This window comes from Nicotiana sylvestris, chromosome 11, assembly GCF_000393655.2.
Source record: "Nicotiana sylvestris chromosome 11, ASM39365v2, whole genome shotgun sequence".
In the NCBI taxonomy this organism is placed as follows: domain Eukaryota; kingdom Viridiplantae; phylum Streptophyta; class Magnoliopsida; order Solanales; family Solanaceae; genus Nicotiana; species Nicotiana sylvestris.
In genome coordinates this window covers 112,090,861-112,110,741 of record NC_091067.1, presented here as the reverse complement: position 1 = coordinate 112,110,741, position 19,881 = coordinate 112,090,861, and the positions used below count along the sequence as shown (strand labels likewise).

At 39.0% G+C, this 19,881-nt stretch overlaps 1 protein-coding gene across 1 annotated transcript; it reads left to right on the top strand.

Moving 5' to 3' along the window:
• The first annotated feature begins 335 nt into the window (after positions 1-335).
• LOC138881498 (uncharacterized) lies at positions 336-7,696 on the top strand. Its single transcript, XM_070161729.1, has 3 exons — positions 336-704; positions 843-1,393; positions 7,576-7,696. Exons 1-3 carry the CDS (start codon positions 336-338, stop codon positions 7,694-7,696), a joined length of 1,041 nt encoding a protein of 346 aa, XP_070017830.1.
• The last annotated feature ends 12,185 nt before the right edge of the window (positions 7,697-19,881 follow it).

Genomic DNA, 19,881 nt, shown 5'->3' with positions numbered 1-19,881 from the left:
TAGCACAATCGACCGTGATCTGTGAGCCAATTTTGAAAATGCTGAAGAAATATGTTGCAACAAAATGGACTGACGAATGCCAGAAAGCTTTTGACAGAATCAAGGAATACCTATCCACACCACCAGTCTTGATCCCGTCGGAACCTGGTAGACCTCTACTATTCTATTTGTCTGTACTATATGGAGCTTTCGGTTGTGTCTTAGGACAACACGACAAGACAGGAAGAAAGGAACAAGCCATATACTATCTGAGTAAGAAGTTCACACCCTATAAGGCACGATATTCTTTGCTGGAATGCACCTTCTATGCCCTGATGTGGATAGCTTAGAAATTAATGCACTACTTCTATGCCTACACCACATATCTCATATCAAGGATAGATCCTTTGAAATACATCTTTCAGAAGCTAATACCTACAAGGAAACTAGCCAAATGGCAAATATTGTTGAGTGAGTTTGATATCATCTATGTGACTCAGAAGGCGGTCAAGGGACAGACACTAGCAGATCATCTTGCGGAAAATAATGTGGGAGGGGAATACGAACCATTGAAAACGTATTTTTCCAATGAAGAAGTATTATTTGTAGGGGAAGATATCACCGAAACCTACGACGGTTGGAGAATGTTCTTCGACAAAGCTGCAAATTTCAAAGGAGTACGTATTGGAGCAGTTTTGGTGTTAGAGACAGGTCAACATTATCCGGTATCCGCAAAGTTTAGGTTTGCATGCACCAACAATATGTCATAATATGAGGCTTGCATTATGGGGCTCAATCTATCCATCGACATGAATATACAAGAGTTGTTGGTAATTGGTAATTCAGATCTTCTGGTACATCAGGTTCTAGGAGAGTGGGCTACCAAGAATACCAAAATATTACCATATCTACATCGTGTGCAAGAGTTGATGAAGAGGTTTACAAAGATAGAGTTCAAACATATTCCGAGAATCCAAAATGAGTTTGTAGATGTATTGGACACTTTGTCCTCCATGATACAACATTCAGATAAGAATTTCATTGACCCCGTTCCAGTAAGGATCCATAGTCAGCCAGCTTATTGTGCTTATGTTGAAGAAAAAACAAATGGAAATCCCTGGTTTCATGATATCAAGGAATACTTGGCAAAAGGAGAATACCCTGAGCATGCAAATCATACTAAAAAATGCACGCTCCGGAGATTGTCCAATCATTTCTTCCAAAATGGAGGAATTCTGTATAGAAGGACTCCAGACCTAGGGTTATTACGATGTGTTGATGCCAAAGAAGCTTCCAAACTACTTGAGGAGATACACGCTGGAACTTGCGGGCTGCACATGAATGGTTTTGTTCTAGCCAAGAAGATATTAAGAGCACGATGCTTTTGGATGACTACGGAAACAGGCTGCATCAGGTATGTTCAGAAGTGTCACCAGTGTCAGGTACATGTAGATATGATACATGTACCACCAAATTAATTCAATACAACAAGTGCACCTTGGCCTTTCACGGCTTGGGGAATGGATGTCATCGGTCCGATCGAGCCCGCCACTTCAAACGAACACAGGTTCATTTTAGTGGCCATAAACTACTTCACAAAATGGGTTGAGGCTGCATCTTACAAGGCTGTAACCAAGAAAGTCATCGCAAATTTTGTCAAGGATTGTATTGTTTGCCGTTTTGGGGTACCAGAATCCATCATTACCAACAATGTCGCCATCCTCAACAATGATTTAATGAAAACTATGTGTGAAATCTTCAAGATCAAGAATAAGAATTTCACATCATATTGACCTCAAATAAATGGAGCCGTGGAAGCTACCAATAAAAACATCAAGAAAATTCTAAGGAAAATGGTAGACAACCACAAGCAATGGCACAAGAAATTAACATTTTCCTTATTGGGATATTGTACCACAGTTCACACATCAACCGGAGCAACCCCCTACATGCTGGTTCACAGTACTGAAGCTTTCATTCCCTCCAAGGTCGAAGATTCCTTCTTTAAGAATTATACAGGAAGCAGAACTTAGTGATGTAGAATGGATAAGGAGTCTCTATGAACAATTGGCTCTTATCGATGGAAAAAGAATGAATGTCACATGTCATGGTCAACTTTATTAGAACAGAATGTCCAGAGCTTTCAACAAAAGAGTCAAACCTAGACATTTCACACTAGGGCAGCTGGTGTTGAAACAAATCTTCCCATATCAAAACGAAGCCAAATGAAAGTTTTCACCCAATTGGCAAGGGCCCTACATGGTTCACAAGGTACTAACAGGAGGAGCACTCATACTTGCAGAAATGGACGGAGAAGTTTGGCCAAAGCCCGTTAATTCGGATGCAGTCAAGATATACTATATTTAATTTATTTACATTTCAGTTGATGCAACTTAACTACGCTTGACCTGATTCCCATTTAAGAGGGGATACGTAGGTAGCCCTTTGGGTTTTGACATATCTTAATAAAAATTTCATTTTCCCAGGAACTAGAAACTGGGGTAGAATTTTGAGGAGGACCCTTAAAATTCCGGAGCAAGTCCAGCCGAAGTCATCTTACACAAGGCAGTCAGAGAATCGATTAAGTAACTAGGGAAGAATTTTGAGAAGGATTCTCAAAATTCCGGAGTAAGTCCAACAAAGTTCATCACATGCAGAATGACCAAAGAATCTCTTACTAAACTGGGGCAAAAATTTGAGGAGAACCCTCAAAATTCTAATGAAAAGAAGTCGTAATGTCTCTAAAAGTGTCGCAATCATTAGTTCATCTAATTTACTTGATATTACATACCACTATGTTTTCAAATAACTCTATTTTATCAAAGGCATGCATATTTTTTGGAAATTTATCCCTACGGCAGTTAGATGTTACCCAGGACAACTCAAACAGGACCTCCGGAGCGAGGAAAAGCAAAGCAAGCAGACGAAGACACAAACTAGTCTGCCCCGGAAAACTCAAGATCTTTCTTTGGATGCAGGCACAACTAATACTACAGGAATATTTGCAAGTATACATACATCAAAACCACTATCTTCATAATGACAAGGCTGCCAAACACAAACATGTCTCCATATAAGAAAATACTAATTTGTCACTCATTGCCTTTCTTTGCATTAGACTAAGCATTGTCTCCCATTTTGCTTGAGGCTAAGCCTTGCCTCCTTAATTGCATAAGGCTAAGCACTGTCTTTCCTTGCATCAAGACTAAGCATTGTCTCCTCGTTTTTGCATGAGGCTAAGCCCTGCCTCCCTAATTGCATAAGGCTAAGCATTGTCTTTCCTTGCATCGAGACTAAGCATTGTATCCTCTTTTTTGCATGAGGCTAAGCCATGCTTCCCTAATTGCATAAGGCTAAGCACTGCATTTCCTTACATCGAGACTAAGCATTGTCTCCTCTTCTTTCATGAGGCTAAGACATGCCTCCCTAATTTCATAAGTCTAAGCACTGTCTATCTTTGCATGAGACTAAGAATTGTCTCCCATTTTGCATGAGGCTAAGCCCTGGCTTCTTAATTGCATAAGGCTAAGCATTGTCTTTCCTTGCATCGAGACTAAGCATTGTCTCCTCTTTTTTGCATGAGGCCAAGCCCTGCCTCCCTAATTGCATAAGGCTAAGCATTGTCTTTCCTTGCATCTAGACTAAGCGTTGTCTCCTCTTTTTGCATGAGGCGAAGACCTGCCTCCCTTTTTGCATAAGGCTAAGAACTGTCTTTCCTTGCATTAAGACTAAGAATTGTCACCTCTTCTTGCATGAGGATAAGCATTGCCTCCTCAATTGCATAAGGCAAAGCTCTGCCTTTCCTTGTATAATACTGAATGATATGCTACTTGAAATCTAGCATTATTCTGCCTTCTCAGGGCTAAGCTCTACCCCAATCTTATGCAAGACTAAGCTCTGTCTTGTTTCACTTCTTATATGACCAAGTGTCATGTCTTTGCATCGCATGGGCTGAAGCATATCCAAATTTTCCAAAGGTGTCATAGTCCAAAGGCATCATCCTCAGATCCGAAAGACACCATGCATGGCCTGAGGATCTCTCAATATTGCACATCATTATTCAAAGGCGTCATGGTACAGAGGCACCATTATCATGGCCTGAGAACATCATTTCATGGCCTAGGAATCACTTATCTCACGATTCATGGCCCAGGACGTCATGGTCTAAGGACATCATCCTCACCGTCTGAAGGCAATCTCCATGGTCCAAAGGGAATTTGCATCATATTTAGATTCTCGCGATAACACACATATGTTTTGCATGCGTCGTATTTTATGTTTTGTAGGTAATCTAGGAGGTAACCGTCCTTCAAACGGGAGCAACCTTCGCTCCAGTTTCCGCTCTCATCATTCACACCCTGCCATTATTTCAAACGTAACCGACTCCCATCAATTACTTGCTTTTACTCTATGACTGTTCAAATATCTGCCCTATGATAAATCCATAACATCTCGAGTTCACATTCATGACTTTGCATAAATTCATCCGATAATATCATACACAAAAGAACCCTTTCTAAAACGCACAACCATTCCTATAACAACGCCATCGGCTTCGTTCACCGTTGGGCCCAGAACTATACATGGCCTGATTCCTACAAAACCAAGGATATGTAGGCAGCTCAAAGACCAGAGTGCAGCCTATATTTTTCAAATCACCCCATTCGGTTAAAATCGGTCATCATTTCTTTATCCGACAACTCTTTCATCCTTCCTAGGTAAAGAGGGGCAGTTGTTGATACCCAATTTTTCCTTCATATTTTCCAATTATATCTATACTTTCAAAATAGTATGTTTTCATCATCATTGGGTTTATAAACCTATACATGCATTTTCTACAATTTATTCATAATTTTTAAAGCTTTAAATTGATTTTTCTGCATTTAAATTACTTGAATAATTATTAATTATTCCTTAAAATTATTTTATGATGACTTAATCATCCAAATTACTATTTTGCATCCTCATATATGTTTTATAATATTTTTCCTTTATTCTATATAATTATGTTTGCTTTTTAAAGCTATTTACCTAATTTTGCAATAATGAAGGGTTTGGAAGGCAGCTGTAAGGGATTGAAAGTGCGTAGTCCCTCGATTCAGGGATCGGTAGCGTCTTCCTCGGTCGGTTGCCCATATTAATGTATAATTATTTTATTTATGCAAATGATTTTTTATATTTTTAAAATTATAAGTAATTATTTTAAATTATTTTAGTGCATAAATTATATTTTATTATTTATTTATTAATTTTATAAATTATTTATTTGATTAAATTCGGGTATTTAAAAACTAGCCTAAATTTCTAATCAATTTCGAACCCAATACCAAGCCCAATACCCCATTCACCAGCCCAATAACCCCCAGCCCAAATCAAATAACCCAATCCCCACAAACCGATCGGTACTTGTCTATTTTAACCCGCCCCGGTCACTTTTAAATCCCAGCCGTTGATCTTTCAAGATTAACGACCCACATCCCTTCTCTTTTTTTTAATTAGTCAAATAGCCCAAACTCTAGCCATTTCACTCACTTTGCCGCCCTCATATGCTCTCATCCCTCTTATTCTTTAGCGAAACCCTAGCCACCGTTGAATCAAATCCCCCCAAATTTGACCCCAAATCGGAATCCACCATGGATTCTCTTACCTTATTCGCCTCTCCTCACCACTGGCTTCTCGTCCATGATACTATTTTGTTTCTTGCCTAACATGGCAAGCAAATCTTGCCAAAATCGAACCAAATCGGTTTAACTCTCTGATTTCTATAGGTATTCCATCTATATTCATCTTTGAGTCTTTGTGAATAATGAGCATGTTCATATCTTCTTTGATTGTTACTTACCCCAAATTAGGATTTTCAAACTCTTTCAATCGGGCCTAAATAGGTCCGATTTTCTGATTTCTAACACTATTCTGCTCCTATTCATCTCATCTCGTGATTTTTGCCTTATTTTATTTTGTTTTTTTCTTTTTATACTTCCCTTAAAAACTAGGGTTTGAATTTGCTTTCCCGTTTCTTACTGATTCAAGTGAATCTTTCATTTTTGTGTTCGATTACCTTCTTTCTTTATATTTTCCCTGATTTTTAAGTTAATATTTTGCTTAAATATTCTGAATAAGTTTGTCTGGTATTTTTTGAGTTTCCTTTAATATTTGTTTAGGTATTCTGAATAATTTCTTTGTTTGGGTATTAGATGTCTTTCCTTTAATACTTTCCCTAATATTGTGAATGATTTTATTATGTCCTGAGTAATTTTCAGTTAATAATCCTTTAATGTATGCCCTAAATTGCATATTACTGATTCTGCAAATATTTTCTTGCATGTTATTGATTTGTTTCCATATTTATATGTTGATTTCTATCACTATATAAACCTATCCCCACTCCCCTTTAAGATGACTCGAATCGTTAATGTTTACTAAAAACTGAAGTTACTATTCTTTGTTCCCTCATATTCTTGTTCTATATTCTAGTTCTTGGCCGGCTAAAAGCCAAGGCTAGAAACTCTAGGTTCTTGCTATTGTGGAAATTTTTCTTTGTTGTTCATTTAATTGGTGAGTTAATGAACCTTTGTAGTTTCGTTCCTATGTATCTAAGATTTGCATATATTCTCATCTCTTAAGTTCATGGCCTAATGTGTTTCTGATTTATTTTTATGCGTGATTCTATTAACTTTGCACTCATTGTAAGTTTTTTTAGTATTTTAGTTTCACCTAATGTTGCTAGTTTTGAGATTGTTTACGCCTAACTTGAATATTGTGAACCCTCTTAAGTTTGTTTAGATAATGCATTCTGGATAGTTCCTGTATGAAATTTATTAGTTTTTCACTTGCATTGAATATTTTAAGTTAATATTAGTCTAATAGTCAATACCTGAATGTCTACATTACTGGTCAACCTGAGTCTGTTTCCAAATCTACTTTGAGTTCTTGCAATAACTACTTCACATTTGTAACAATTTGTGACTTGCTTCCCTACTAATATGTCTCTCAGCATGTCTTTGGCACACTTGATTCCATATTCCTTCAGTGATTACTTGACTCTACGGTAGTTATCAAATTTGTGTTTCCCTACCATGTCTAAATGTTGTTTTGTTTCCTGATGTGAGTTAACATGGCTTTCTTTTGATACTGGGATATATACTAAGCATGAATTGGACCTTTTAGGCTTTAACTTGTTTGGTATTATGCATCTTCATATTACAATCTTTGTAAATCCTGCAAACTTGTTTCTCCCTAACTCTTTCTACATAATTATACCTTTGTATTGTTTTGCTAAATGATAAACTTGTTTCTAAGTCTTTTTGATCTTTTGATCAATTGTTCTATATTTTAAAATTTGCTATGTCTGCTTCCTAAAACTAATTACATCTTTTCAAATTCTGTCCCTTAACCATTGTCCACTCTCTTTCATTTGTTACCTATGTTATTTTGAATCCTCATCTTAGCCGGCTGAAAGCCAAGGCTATTTAGGTTCTGTCCTTGACCTCCCTAGTGTAAGCACTGCTCGGGGTCCATGTGAGACCCTTGTGAACTTTGACACACTAGATTTGGTCTCTAGTCTATCTTGAACTATTTCGGATAAGTTTTTTCTAGTGTGAGCACTGCCATGGGCCTTGAAGCCCTTGAGAACTCTGACACACAAGAGATTTGGGTTCTGTATGCTTATCCTTGTAATATAGGTGAATCATTTACTACTGGTTATTGGTATCTATGAACATGGGCTTTTGGAGTTGTTGTGAGTTGAAGGCCTGGCCTGTACAAGTGGATTTGGGTCTGATGTAGGCTCCCTATAGATTCACTTATTTTTGTAATTCATTCATTAAATTCTAGGCTATAATAATTATTTTTAATAACAATTCTGGGGTATTAATAAGAATGGGAAAAGGTTCGTATTTATACTTGCAACAAAACAATGTGCTATTACATATTCAGTTATCGTGTGTTAGAAATCATGCCTATAGGTATCCTCTTATGTTCCACCATTATATGTTAGCAATCCTTCCTATAGGTTCAATACTTGGTTTAGTTGTGTTAAAAACAATGCCTATAGGAAATGGTATATTCAATGTGTGTGCAAAACCTCAGCCACATGCTGCTCTGTTTAAAAATTATAGAAATAATGTCTATAGGAACAAAAAAAATTGGAACAAATTGTAGAAAGCATGCGTATAGGTTTGAAGTAATCAATTTATCATTTCTGCCCGTTTGTTGATGAGTTTCCAAACATTACGCTGTTATTCTCACCAGACAACATGCCTATAGGATTCAACAAATGATTCTGGATTTGTTTCTGTGACATGCCACTGTCTACTATTGCATAAATCACCTAGATATCATGCCTATAGGATTAACCGCTTACAATATATAATTAATAGTCAGCTCTGTAGTCTTTCAAAAATCGTATTAAGAAATTGGCTTCTATATATAAAACAATTAGCCCATACAAATCCAGATTAATATAGAGATCCTGCCTATAGGTTTCTATAATCTTAACTATTTAAAATCAGCAACTATCTTTGTTAATCTAACTTGCGTGCATTTGCTTCCTAATTACGGAGGCCAACTTGAGCCCTTATTTGCTTATAAATAAAAGTCCTAACTGTTTTGTCTGTCGCTTAGTATTTTTCCCTTTTGATCAACCTAGGTTAAGGACTAGAACTATCTAAATTGAGGTCTAAAGCCTCCTAGACCATAGGCATGGTACTGGTAGTGCACGCATAGGGTACGGTTTAGAGTCAAGTAGTGCGCTTTAGGTAACAACTTAAAGATAGTAATCGGGTAGTAGGAGATGATAGTCTGCGCCTGCTGGATAATATGAGTAACACCCCATCTTGGGTGAGTTACGAAGTATTATTTATGTTGCACGGGGTGATCCTTTAGGCTAAAAAATTTAGGACCCCCCCCCCCCACCTTGTCTTTCATCAATTATTTGCATTTAATGAACTTCCTAGATTCCATTTTTTTCTTATCTTTGATTACATTGACTAATTTATATAATTGAGTTTGGTTGGGACCCATAGTTGTGAACCTCGAAGAGTGCCAAACACCTTCTCTTCGAGGTAATTTCTAGCCCCTACCCGATCTTTGGTGACGCAAACTGGTTAAACAGAGTTATCTGTAAATACGTGTCCTAATGCACTTTAATCCGTTAGGTGACGACTCTTTCTTTAAAACACTTCCTTAAAAGAGTTTTCAATGTCGAAACCTGATTTTGCGAGAAAAAGGGTCACGACAAGCACTAGGTATCACGTAGGTTTCACAAGTTATGGGCCGACCTAGTAGTGTCTTGCGGATCGGTGCAGAGACGTCCGTACTTATCTTCGAGAGGCTATAGGGTGTTAGGAAATTACTCTTTATTCATCTCCTATCATGCAGTTGGTGGTATACTAAGTTCCTTTCTCTCATTCTCTCACATATGGTGAGGACGCATACGGCTGACATTCCAGACTCGGGAGGAACTGTTCCCCCTGTTGCTAGAGGCCGAGGCAGAGTCCGGGGGAGGGCACCTGCCTGAGGTAGGGGAATAGGGTGTCCTAGAGTTGCCTCAGTAGCACCAGCAGGGGATCCATGGGAGGGTCCCATCTTTGCGGAGAAAGGGGAGTTGCCCGGGGTAGAGCTAGCCCCGGTAGATTTCATGTCAGAACCGTGTTTTCAGGAGGTCATAGGTCGTATGATGCGGTTAATGGACACTACGACTCACACTGGTCTATTTCAAGCGGACCCAGCCATATCTCAGGGGGGGAAGGGGAGCACAGACCCCTACTGCTCAGGCTCCAGGGCATGCGACTGCCTTATATCAGACCCTGGATGCACTACCCATGGGCGGAGCCCAGCCAATTGGCGCAGCTGTACCTGAGCCTAGACGAACCGCGGATGGTGATCCGCAGAAGCTATTGGATAGATAGACTAGTCTATACCCTCATATCTTCGGGGGTGAGCAGCATGAGGATCCCCTGGACATCATTTTATCGGTGCAGGGACAGACTGCACAACATGAGGATATTGGAGTCCCATGAGATGTATTTCACTACTTTCCAGCTAGAGGGTCGGGCCCATAGATAGTGGAAGTCTTATCTTCTTGGCAGACCAGTGGGTTCTCCTCCCATAACTTGGGACCAGTTTACACAGCTTCTCTTGGACAGGTATATTCCACCCTCTTAGAGGGAAGAGTTGCAAGGTCAGCTCGAGCAAGGTAAGATGTTAGCGATCGATTATGTGGCGAGATTCTCTGAGTTGTCTCGCCATGCACTTATGATACTTCTTACCAACACAGAGAGAGTGCAGAGATTTGTTGTAGGTTGCACCGTAGTATTTGGGCTAGTCTGGCCCGGAAGGTTGCTCGGAGGATTGAGAGCTACCACCATAGTGGTAGAGAGCAGATGCAGTAGGACAAGAGGACCCAATTCTCTAAAGAGTTTAGATGTGCCCCGGCTAAGGGCAGAGGTCAGTTTGGGAGGGGTCAGCCTAGCAGGACTACATATCCAGCATCACCACCTCCTCGGGGTGCTCAATGCGACCCTATTTTAGTGCTATGCCAGAGAGTTCTTACCGCCCACTAGCTCATCAGGGTTCTTCCAGTGCCTATTTCAGTGCCATGTCAAAGAGTTCATACTGCCCACCAGCCATTCAGGGTTCATTCAGTGGGTATTCGGGCCATCACGGTCAGACTTCAAGGAAGCATTCTATGGTACTGAGAGGTTGTTACAAGTGTGAAGATCCAGGTCACATGAACAGAACATGTCCCAGACTTCAGGGCAAGGCAATACAGCTAGGCCATCAGCCTATGATTCCAGCACTACTCGTCTGACTGCCCAGAGGTGGTAGACATACGGGTAGGGGTCGTCCTTGAGGTGGAGGCTAGGTAGAGAGAGGTCAGCCAACTATTGTTTAGTCAGGTGTAGGCCAGCCAGCCGGCACTCCAGCTAGATGTCGCACCCTGTTTTTCCCTTTTTTTGATGAGGAAGTCCAGGTTTCGACATTCATGGGGTGTAATGACTTATCTCCTTTGGGAATTGGGTATTTGAAGAGTCACCACGTAACGGATTATGGTGCGTTAGGGCTCCTAGAGAAATTAACTCTTGGGTTGGTTTACATTACTAGAGATTAGGGTAAGGGCTCGAAGTAACCTCGAGGGGAAGCTGTTAAGCACCCCTCTTGGTCCACAACTGTAGGTCCCGGCTGAACTTATATTCACAAATTAGTCCATTACAAGTAAATAGTTGAATCAAATAGGTTGCAAGTGAAGCACATTGGATAACTCAAGTAATAAGATTTAGAAAAATTGTAAAACAAAGGTTTAAGTAAAAAGGGAATCTTCGGTAAATGAGAGGTCCTAGGTTGGCTATTCTATAGGATCACCGCACACAATGTCCAGTAAACACTCCTGAATGAGGGGTTATACGTGACATTAGCGCGTAGTCATCATATCCCATATCAACACTTCTCATCCCCTTATTGGTCATGCAAAGCGAGTGTTTGGTCAACGATTTCTATTGTGTGATGCTACCTGTCCCTTCTTAATGGTCCTGGAGGGAGTTAAGACCTCTACCTATAGTTGGTTCTAGACATACCCCTAATGTTTTAAAAGGCAAAATTTCTAAGGCGACAATCATAAACATTTAGTACTTTCAACACATAAAGGGAGCAATTAGAGGCTCAAAGTTTCCTCCTCAAACAAACATATAAGTCGCACGACTCAAGCACAGTTAAGGTCTTTTATTAGACAACGTCCTAAAGCAGGATATCTAGGTGAATATGCAGAAGACAAATAACCTCTTTTAGACTTAAAAGTTATAACCCTAGCAATTGCCTATGGATTTTTAAAGCTTGTTAGGAATCAGAAAACATTAAGCAATAGAAACAATTTCAAAGATGCAGTTTTTAAAACGCCCTAATGGCTTGCCTGTATGGGGAGTACTGATGTCTATATTAATACAGAAACAAAGCAGGTGTTGAAATGGACTCCTTTAATACATATAGGCATGATATCTAATGAGATTGAGGCAGTTTGAAAGAACTTGTTTCAAGAAATACTTAATACTTAATTAAACCAATTCAGAAATGAACTAGGTGTGATCAAGTTGAATTATTTAGACTAAATTAGATTTAAAGGCAGAATTTCGAATATGATTTCCAATAGGCATGATATCTAAGTGTAATATTGATTTTAACGATTTGCAGGCACGGAAACATATATAACACCCGTTGCACCAGAATTTGAATTAAGTCCTATAGGCATGGCATCTATAAGTTAATATGATTTGTTAAGACATTGAAAGCATGATTCTTATTACAAAATTATTTGAATCCTATAGGCATGGTTTCTAGACGTGATAAGATGTAGAACCTTATTGACATGATTTCTACTTAGTAGAGTAAACAGATTTAAATGTAAGATCCTAGGAGCATGAATTCTACCTGTATTACCCCATAAAGCATGTATCTACCCACCCTTTTCACTAAATACCCCAATATCTATTTACAAGTTATTACAGACCAATGAATGAATTGCACAAGGAAATAAAAAATCAAGAAGCTATTCTATATGGAGCCTTCAATTAGGCCCAGATTCCCCAAAGCCTCCAATGACTCATATGCCCCAATTCTATAGTCAATGACATAGTCTAGGTGCATCAAAGTTCCCTAAGGATCTCAAGGATCCCGAGCAGTGCTTATACCTAGACTTGGTATCCAAAATTGAATAAGTGCAGTGTGGAAGGGCCAGCCTCAGTATGCCAGAGTTCAGAGTGTTCTCAAGAGAATCCCAAGGCAGTACACATACTGGAGAGGGCACAACTTATTGACTAAGAGTAGAGTGAAAGTACCTTACACAAGTTGGAAGGTTTTAGTAAAAAACTATATTAAAACAAAAGTTTTTTTGAAAGTAATTTAGTAAAGAAACAGAGATTGTTTGAAAAAAGAGAGATTGGAGTAGTTAACAAAGTCCAAACAGCTTAGGATAAGTTCATACACAGCCAGGAGTCACAGCATCAAGACAGGTTTGGTAGTCACAAACAGGGGTAAATGAGGTTTGGGAATACATAGGACATATAATTAAGTAATGACCTGGGAATAAGTATAGTCCTGCCCAGAAGTAGCTAACTAGATATAGTCACAAAATCAGACATAAATAACAGACTCACATGCAGGGGGATAGGGATTCGGGGAATTCATGGTGGTAAACATATAACAAGAAAGAAAAGATTGGTGAAGACATGCTCAGAAAAAACAAAAGGGGAAATATACTGATCTCAAGGGAGGAAAAGACATGATGGCATGCTAATAAGGTAACCCTCATCTACAAGTTTCAAACCAAAACCGCAAATAGAAGCAAACTAGAAACAAGATGAACTGATACAATAAGAGAATCATATTGTTGTTGGAACTTTAAATTGAAACTAGGACATACCAGTAAAGAGGATAGTGAGCAGAATGAAAGTACAAGAGAACACAAATAGTTAGCCTTGGCTTGCAGCCGGCTAGCTTAAAGCAGTAGCAAGTAGCACAAGAGAGAGAGAGCAAAAAATTTTATGTATGGGAGATAGTTTTGAACCAAGAGTTCGTGTCTATATGTGTTAATGAGAGAGCATATATATTGTTTGAAATTAGGTAGAATAATAAGGTAAGAATCAAAATCAAGTAGTAATTATAGAAATAGGTATCAATTAGTATAAAATTAGTAGAAGTACTCCCTTAATTAAGGGAGTTAATTTCAAACAGTAAAGTCAAATAAGGAAAGAGATCGCATAAGACTGGCATATAACACACAAGGAAATAGTTTCAACATAGTGCAAGTATAGAACATGTAATTAAGGCTAAGTAAATAATATCCCAATTAAGGAAATAACATAAAAGTCGGTTGATAGCATAGTCGAACATAAAATAAGGCAAGAAAAATAACTTAGAGGCTGAAAATCAGTAGAGAATATTACAAGAGATTAGAAGGATATCAATCACAGGGAATCGGGATTCTGATGGACAATAGTACTAATTTAGGGGAGAATTACCATAAATTTCTATGAACAAACGGAATAAACACACGATAGGCAATAAGAGGCAAAAATCAAAAACCCTAATAGCACAGTAGGGTAAAAATCACACAAAATCAGGGATTCGCATGGAACATAGTACTGATTAGAGAAGTTTAACAAAATAAACATAGTAGAGGCGGAAGAAACAAAAAAGTAGAAACCCTAATGAGCATAGTAGGGTAAAACCACAAAAAACTCAGGGATTCATGAGAAACAAGCAAGCATATAGATTAAATGAACAAATCATCAAATACAGACTCAGAACCCAGGGTTAAGACCAAGAACTAGGGTTTTCGCATAGACGAGTTAAAAAAGGAGTAGAAACACAAAATCAGTTGAGATATGCAAAGGATAGAGGTTTAAACATAAGAAAAAATGGCTTAAACAAGTGTAGAAGAAGCTCCAAGAAACCCTAACTTTAAAGAAGTAAAAACAGCTTGAAGTCGATGATTTTTCAAAAGAGGTTCGAGAACAGTGTAAAACATAGAAGGAATAGACTCGAATCGTTAAAAAATGTCCCAGCTCTAAGAGATACAAACGAAATTTAGGGTTTCAAAAGAAACCTAAATAGAGATGGAAGAACCTACTTAAAACATCAAAGATTGTAACAAATGTAGTATGACTTTGCCCAAAATCACACCGGATAAGCCATGAACAGCCAAAAGAGCATACCTAGATACAAGTCGGCATGGCCCAGGGCTCTTGGAAGCCTAAGAGAGGATGAGCAAGGCAATAAAGGAGCCATTAGAGGCTTGGGGTTGAAGAGTGGTAGCCGGAGAAGATCAGAGAAGGGAAGCGGTTGAAAAGAATTTAGGGTTAGGTTGATAGAAGAGAGGAAACGAGAGGATTCATCGGTGGCGGGCTGTAAAGAATAACTAGGGTTAGGGGGTATTAGGATTAAAAAATGAAAGAATGAGTATGGACCGTTGATCTGGGAGATCAACGACCAGGATTTGATCAGGTAGATGGGTTACGGGTTTGGGTAAGTCTATATAGGATCTGGGTCGGGTATTTTAATAAGAAATTGGGTTGGGGTTGGGGTTGGGTCCAATTTGGGCTGCAATTGAAATGCCAAACCCGACTATAATTTAAACAGCCACTTTTCACTATTTAATTTATAATAAGTAATAAACAACTTCTGAAAAAATAATTTTCTATACCAAAATAATTTAAAATATATATTTATAATTTTAAAAATACATAGACCAATTCTACGAATATAAAAAGTAATTATACATTAGATGGGCTAACATTGCAATTATATGCAATTTAGCTTAAAAAATACCAAATGCAAGTATATTAACCATATTTTGATATAAGTATAGAAATTAAATAAATAAATCATCATAACAATAATTTGGGGAATAATTATTGGGATTTTATGAATAAAAGGGGAGGAAATAAATCAATTTAAATCCTTAAAATTATGGAAAAACTTATAAAAACCTTGTGCATGCTTATATATGCATATATATGGTATTTTAAAGGTATTTATGCATATAAAAATATATGGGAAAAAATTGGGTATCAACAGCTGCCCCTCTTTACCCGGAAAGGATGAAAGAATTTTTGGGTAAAGAAATGATGGCCAATTTTGACCGGATGGGATGTTTTAAACGAAAGAGGCTGAACTCTGGTTTTCAAATTGCCTACATATCCCTAGTTTTACAGGAATCAAGCCATGTGTAGTTCTAGATTCACCCACGGAGTAGGCAGATGAAATTATTGCAAGAACGGACACGAGATGCGGAAGTGGCTACGGTGAGAGGTTGTGGCTCGGGACGGTTGGAGGGAACTGGAGCGAGATTGCTCTTGCTAGGGTAGCGGTTGCTTACTGGTTACCTGCAGATAAAAAATGCTACAAACATATTCGCGAAAATTTAAACATGATGTTGATTCCCTTCGGACCATGAGGGTTGTCTTCGGACGGTTAAAGATGACATCCTTGGACCATAACGTCCTGGGCCATGAATTGTTTAGTGAGGGATTCGGATGCCATGAAATGGTATTCTCGGGCCATGAAAATGGTGCCTCCAAACCATGACGCCTTTGAATAATGATATGCAAGTTCGAGAGATCCTCAGGCCATGGCATGGTGTCTTCCGGCTATGAGAATAATGCCTTTAGACTATAACGCCTTCGGATAGATTAGCGATGTTTCAGCCCATGATATGCAATAATATGATGTAACAAGACAAGGCTTAGTCTTGTGAAATGGAGGGCAGAGCTTAGCCCAATTGAAAGCAAATAGATAGTAGTAGAAATATAGCAATATTTGTGCAAAGAGGGACATTGCTTAGTCCCGTGCAAGTGGGGAGGCAAGGATTAGCCTTATGCAAATGGGGAGGCAAGGACTAGCCTTGTGCAAATATGGAGTCAAGGACTATACTCATGCAAATATGGAGTCAAGGACTAGACTCATGCAAATATGGAGGCAAGGATTAGCCTCATGCGAATATGGAGTCAGAGATTAGACTCATGCAAGTATGGAGTCAAGTATTAGACCTATGCGAATATAGAGGCAAGGGTTAGCCTTATTCAAATATGGAGTCAAGTATTAGACTGATGTAGATATGGAGCCCAGGATTAGACTCATGCAAAAATGGAGGCAAAGATTAGCCTAAATCAAATGTGGGGGACAGGGATTAGTCCCATGAAAATGCGGATTCCAGAATTGGACTTATGCAAATATGGATGATAGGAATTAGTCCCATGCAAATGTGGGGGACAGGAATTAGTCCGATGCAAAGAGCAAATAGTAGATAAGGGTAGTGTATGTCTTATCTAGAGATATATTCAGTGTCTGATGGCTGGATGGATGGTGAATTTTCTTTGTGTTTACATATTTCGCGAATGCTACCGTTACGTCAAATGTGCCTGTATTCAAAGAAAAATCGTAAGTTTTTTTAGGGGAGGTTGGTTCTTGCTTCGTCTGCCGGCCTTGCTCTGCTCCGCTCTGGAAGCCCCCTTCGAGTTCCCCTAGTTAGCGCATGACTGTTATGGAAATAGAATTTTCAAAAAATCTATAATCATTTATAGAAATAGAATTGTTTTGGAAGTTTATTGATATATCAAGTAATTTTTGATGAACTAGCGACTGTGACATATTTCAAAGGCATTGCAGCTCTCTTATGTTGAAATTTTGAGGGTCCTCCTCAATATTCTGCCTCAGTTTGGTAGATGATTTTTAACTGTTCGCGGATGGCGGACCCTGCCGAATCTTCTTCGGAATTTTGAGAATCCTTCTCAAAATTCTTCCCCAGTTTCTGATTTCGGGGAAATGAAAATATTATTATGATATGACCGAACCCATAAGTCTACCTATGTATCCCCTCTTAAATGGGAATCAGGTTAAGCGTAGTTCAATTACATCAGAAAATAAATGTGAAAGAATTTAGACAAATTATCTCTTGACTACATCTGAATTGATTGGTTTTGGCCAGATTTCCTCATCCATTTCTGCAAGTAAGAGTGCTCCTCCTGTCAGTACCCTATGAACCATGTACGGACCTTTCTAGTTGGGAGAAAATTTCCCTTTGGCTTTATCTTTATGCGAGAAGATTTTCTTCAATACCAGCTGCCCTGGTGCGAACTGTCTTGGTTTGACTCTTTTGTTGAAAGCTCTAGACATTCTGTTCTAGTAAAGTTGGCCGTGACATACTGTGTTCATCCTCTTTCCATCAATAAGGGCCAATTGTTCATAGCGACTCTTTATCCACTTCGCATCGCTGAGTTCAGCTTCCTGTATGATTCTCAAAGAAGGAATTTCCACCTCGGCTGGGATGACAACCTCGATACCATAAACCAGCATGTAGGGGTTTGCCCTAGTGGACGTGCAAACTGTGGTGTAGTACCCTAATAGAGCAAAGGGTAACTTCTTATTCCACTGCTTGTGATTCTCTACCATCTTCCTCAGTATCTTCTTAATGTTTCTATTAGCGGCTTCTACGGCTCCATTCATATGAGGTCTATAGACGATGGAGTTCTTGTGCTTGATTTTGAAAGTTTCACATATAATTTTCATCATATCACTATTGAGGTTGGTGGCACTGTCAGTAATAATGAACTCAAGAACTTCGAATTGGTAGATAATATAATCCTTGACAAAATCTGCGATGACTTTCTTGGTTGCAGCTTTGTAAGATGCAGCTTCTACCCATTTTGTGAAGTAATCAATGGCTATTAGAATAAACTTGTGTTCGTTTGAAGCAGTGGGCTCAATCGGACCAACAACATCCATTCCCCAGGCGGCGAATGGCCAAGGTGAGCTTGTTGCATTGAACTCATTTGGTGGCACTTTTATCATGTCGGCATACACTTGGCATTGAAAGCATCTGCGGACAGACTGAATACAATCTGTCTCCATGGTCATCCAATAGTAACCTGCCCTGAGTATCTTTTTAGCCAAGATGAAACCATTCATGTGTGGACCACAGGTCCCAGCATGTACCTCTTCAAGTAATTTAGAAGCCTCTTTTGCGTTGACACATCTCAGTAAACCTAACTAAGGAGTTCTTTTGTACAAGTTCCCTCCGTTATAGAAGAAATGATTTGATAATCTCCAGAGTGTGCATTTCTGAGTGTGATTTGCATGCTTCGGGTATTCTCCTTTTGATAAGTACTCCTTGATGTCATGGAACCAAGGCTTTCCATCTGCTTCATCCTCGACATGAGCATGATATGACGGTTGATTATGGATCCTCACCGGAATGGGATCAATATAGTTCTTATATGAATGTTGTATCATTGATGACAAAGTGGCTAATGCGTCGGCAAACTCATTCTGAATTTTGGGCATATGTCAGAATTCTATCTTTGTAAATCTCTTCCTCAATTCCTCCACGTGGTGCAGATATGGCAATATCTTGGAATTCTTGGTGGTCACTCTTCTTGAACCTAGTGCACAAGCAAATCTAAATTACCGATCACCAACAACTCCTGAATGTTCATGTTGATTGCCATGTTGAGCCCTAGTATACAGGCTTCGTACTCTACCATGTTATTGGTGCAAGGAAATCTAAATTTAGCAGATATGGGATAATGTTGACCCGTTTCTAGTACTAAAACGGCTCCAATGCCCATTCCTCTGAAATTTGCAGCTCCAACAAAGAACATCCTCCAACCATTGTATGCCTCGGTATTGTCTTCTCCTACAAATGATACTTCCTCCTCACGAAAATACATTTTCAAGGGTTCGTATTCTTCTCCCACCGGATTTTCAGTGAAGTGATCTGCTAATGCTTGTCCTTTGACTGCCTTTTGAGTTACACAGATGATATCGAACTCACTTAGTAGTATCTGCCATTTAGCTAACTTCCCAGTAGGCATAGGTTTCTGAAATATGTACTTCAGAGGATCCATCCTAGATATGAGGTATGTAGTGTAGACATAGAAGTAATGCCTCAATTTCTGGGTTGTCCAGGTCAAAGCACAGCAAGTGCGTTGAAGTAGAGAATACCGTGCTTCATAGGGTGTGAACTTCTTGCTCAACTAATATATGGCCTACTCCTTTCTTCATGTCTCTTCATGTTGTCCCAAAACACATCTGAAAGCTCCATCTAACACGGATAGATAAAGTAGTAAAGGTCGTCCTGGTTCTGGTAGGACCAGAACTGGCAGTGTGGACAGGTATTCCTTTATCTTGTCAAAAGCTTTCTGAGAATCCTCGGTCCAACTTGTCTCGGCATCTTTCCTCAGCATCTTGAAGATGGGTTCATATATTACTGTAGACTATGCTATGAATCTACTAATGTAGTTGAGACATCCTTGGAAGCTCATCGCATCCTTTTTACTTTTAGGTGGTGATAACTCCTGAATAGCTTTGACTTTAAGCTAGATCCATCGGCGATTGACAATGAATCCCAATAAC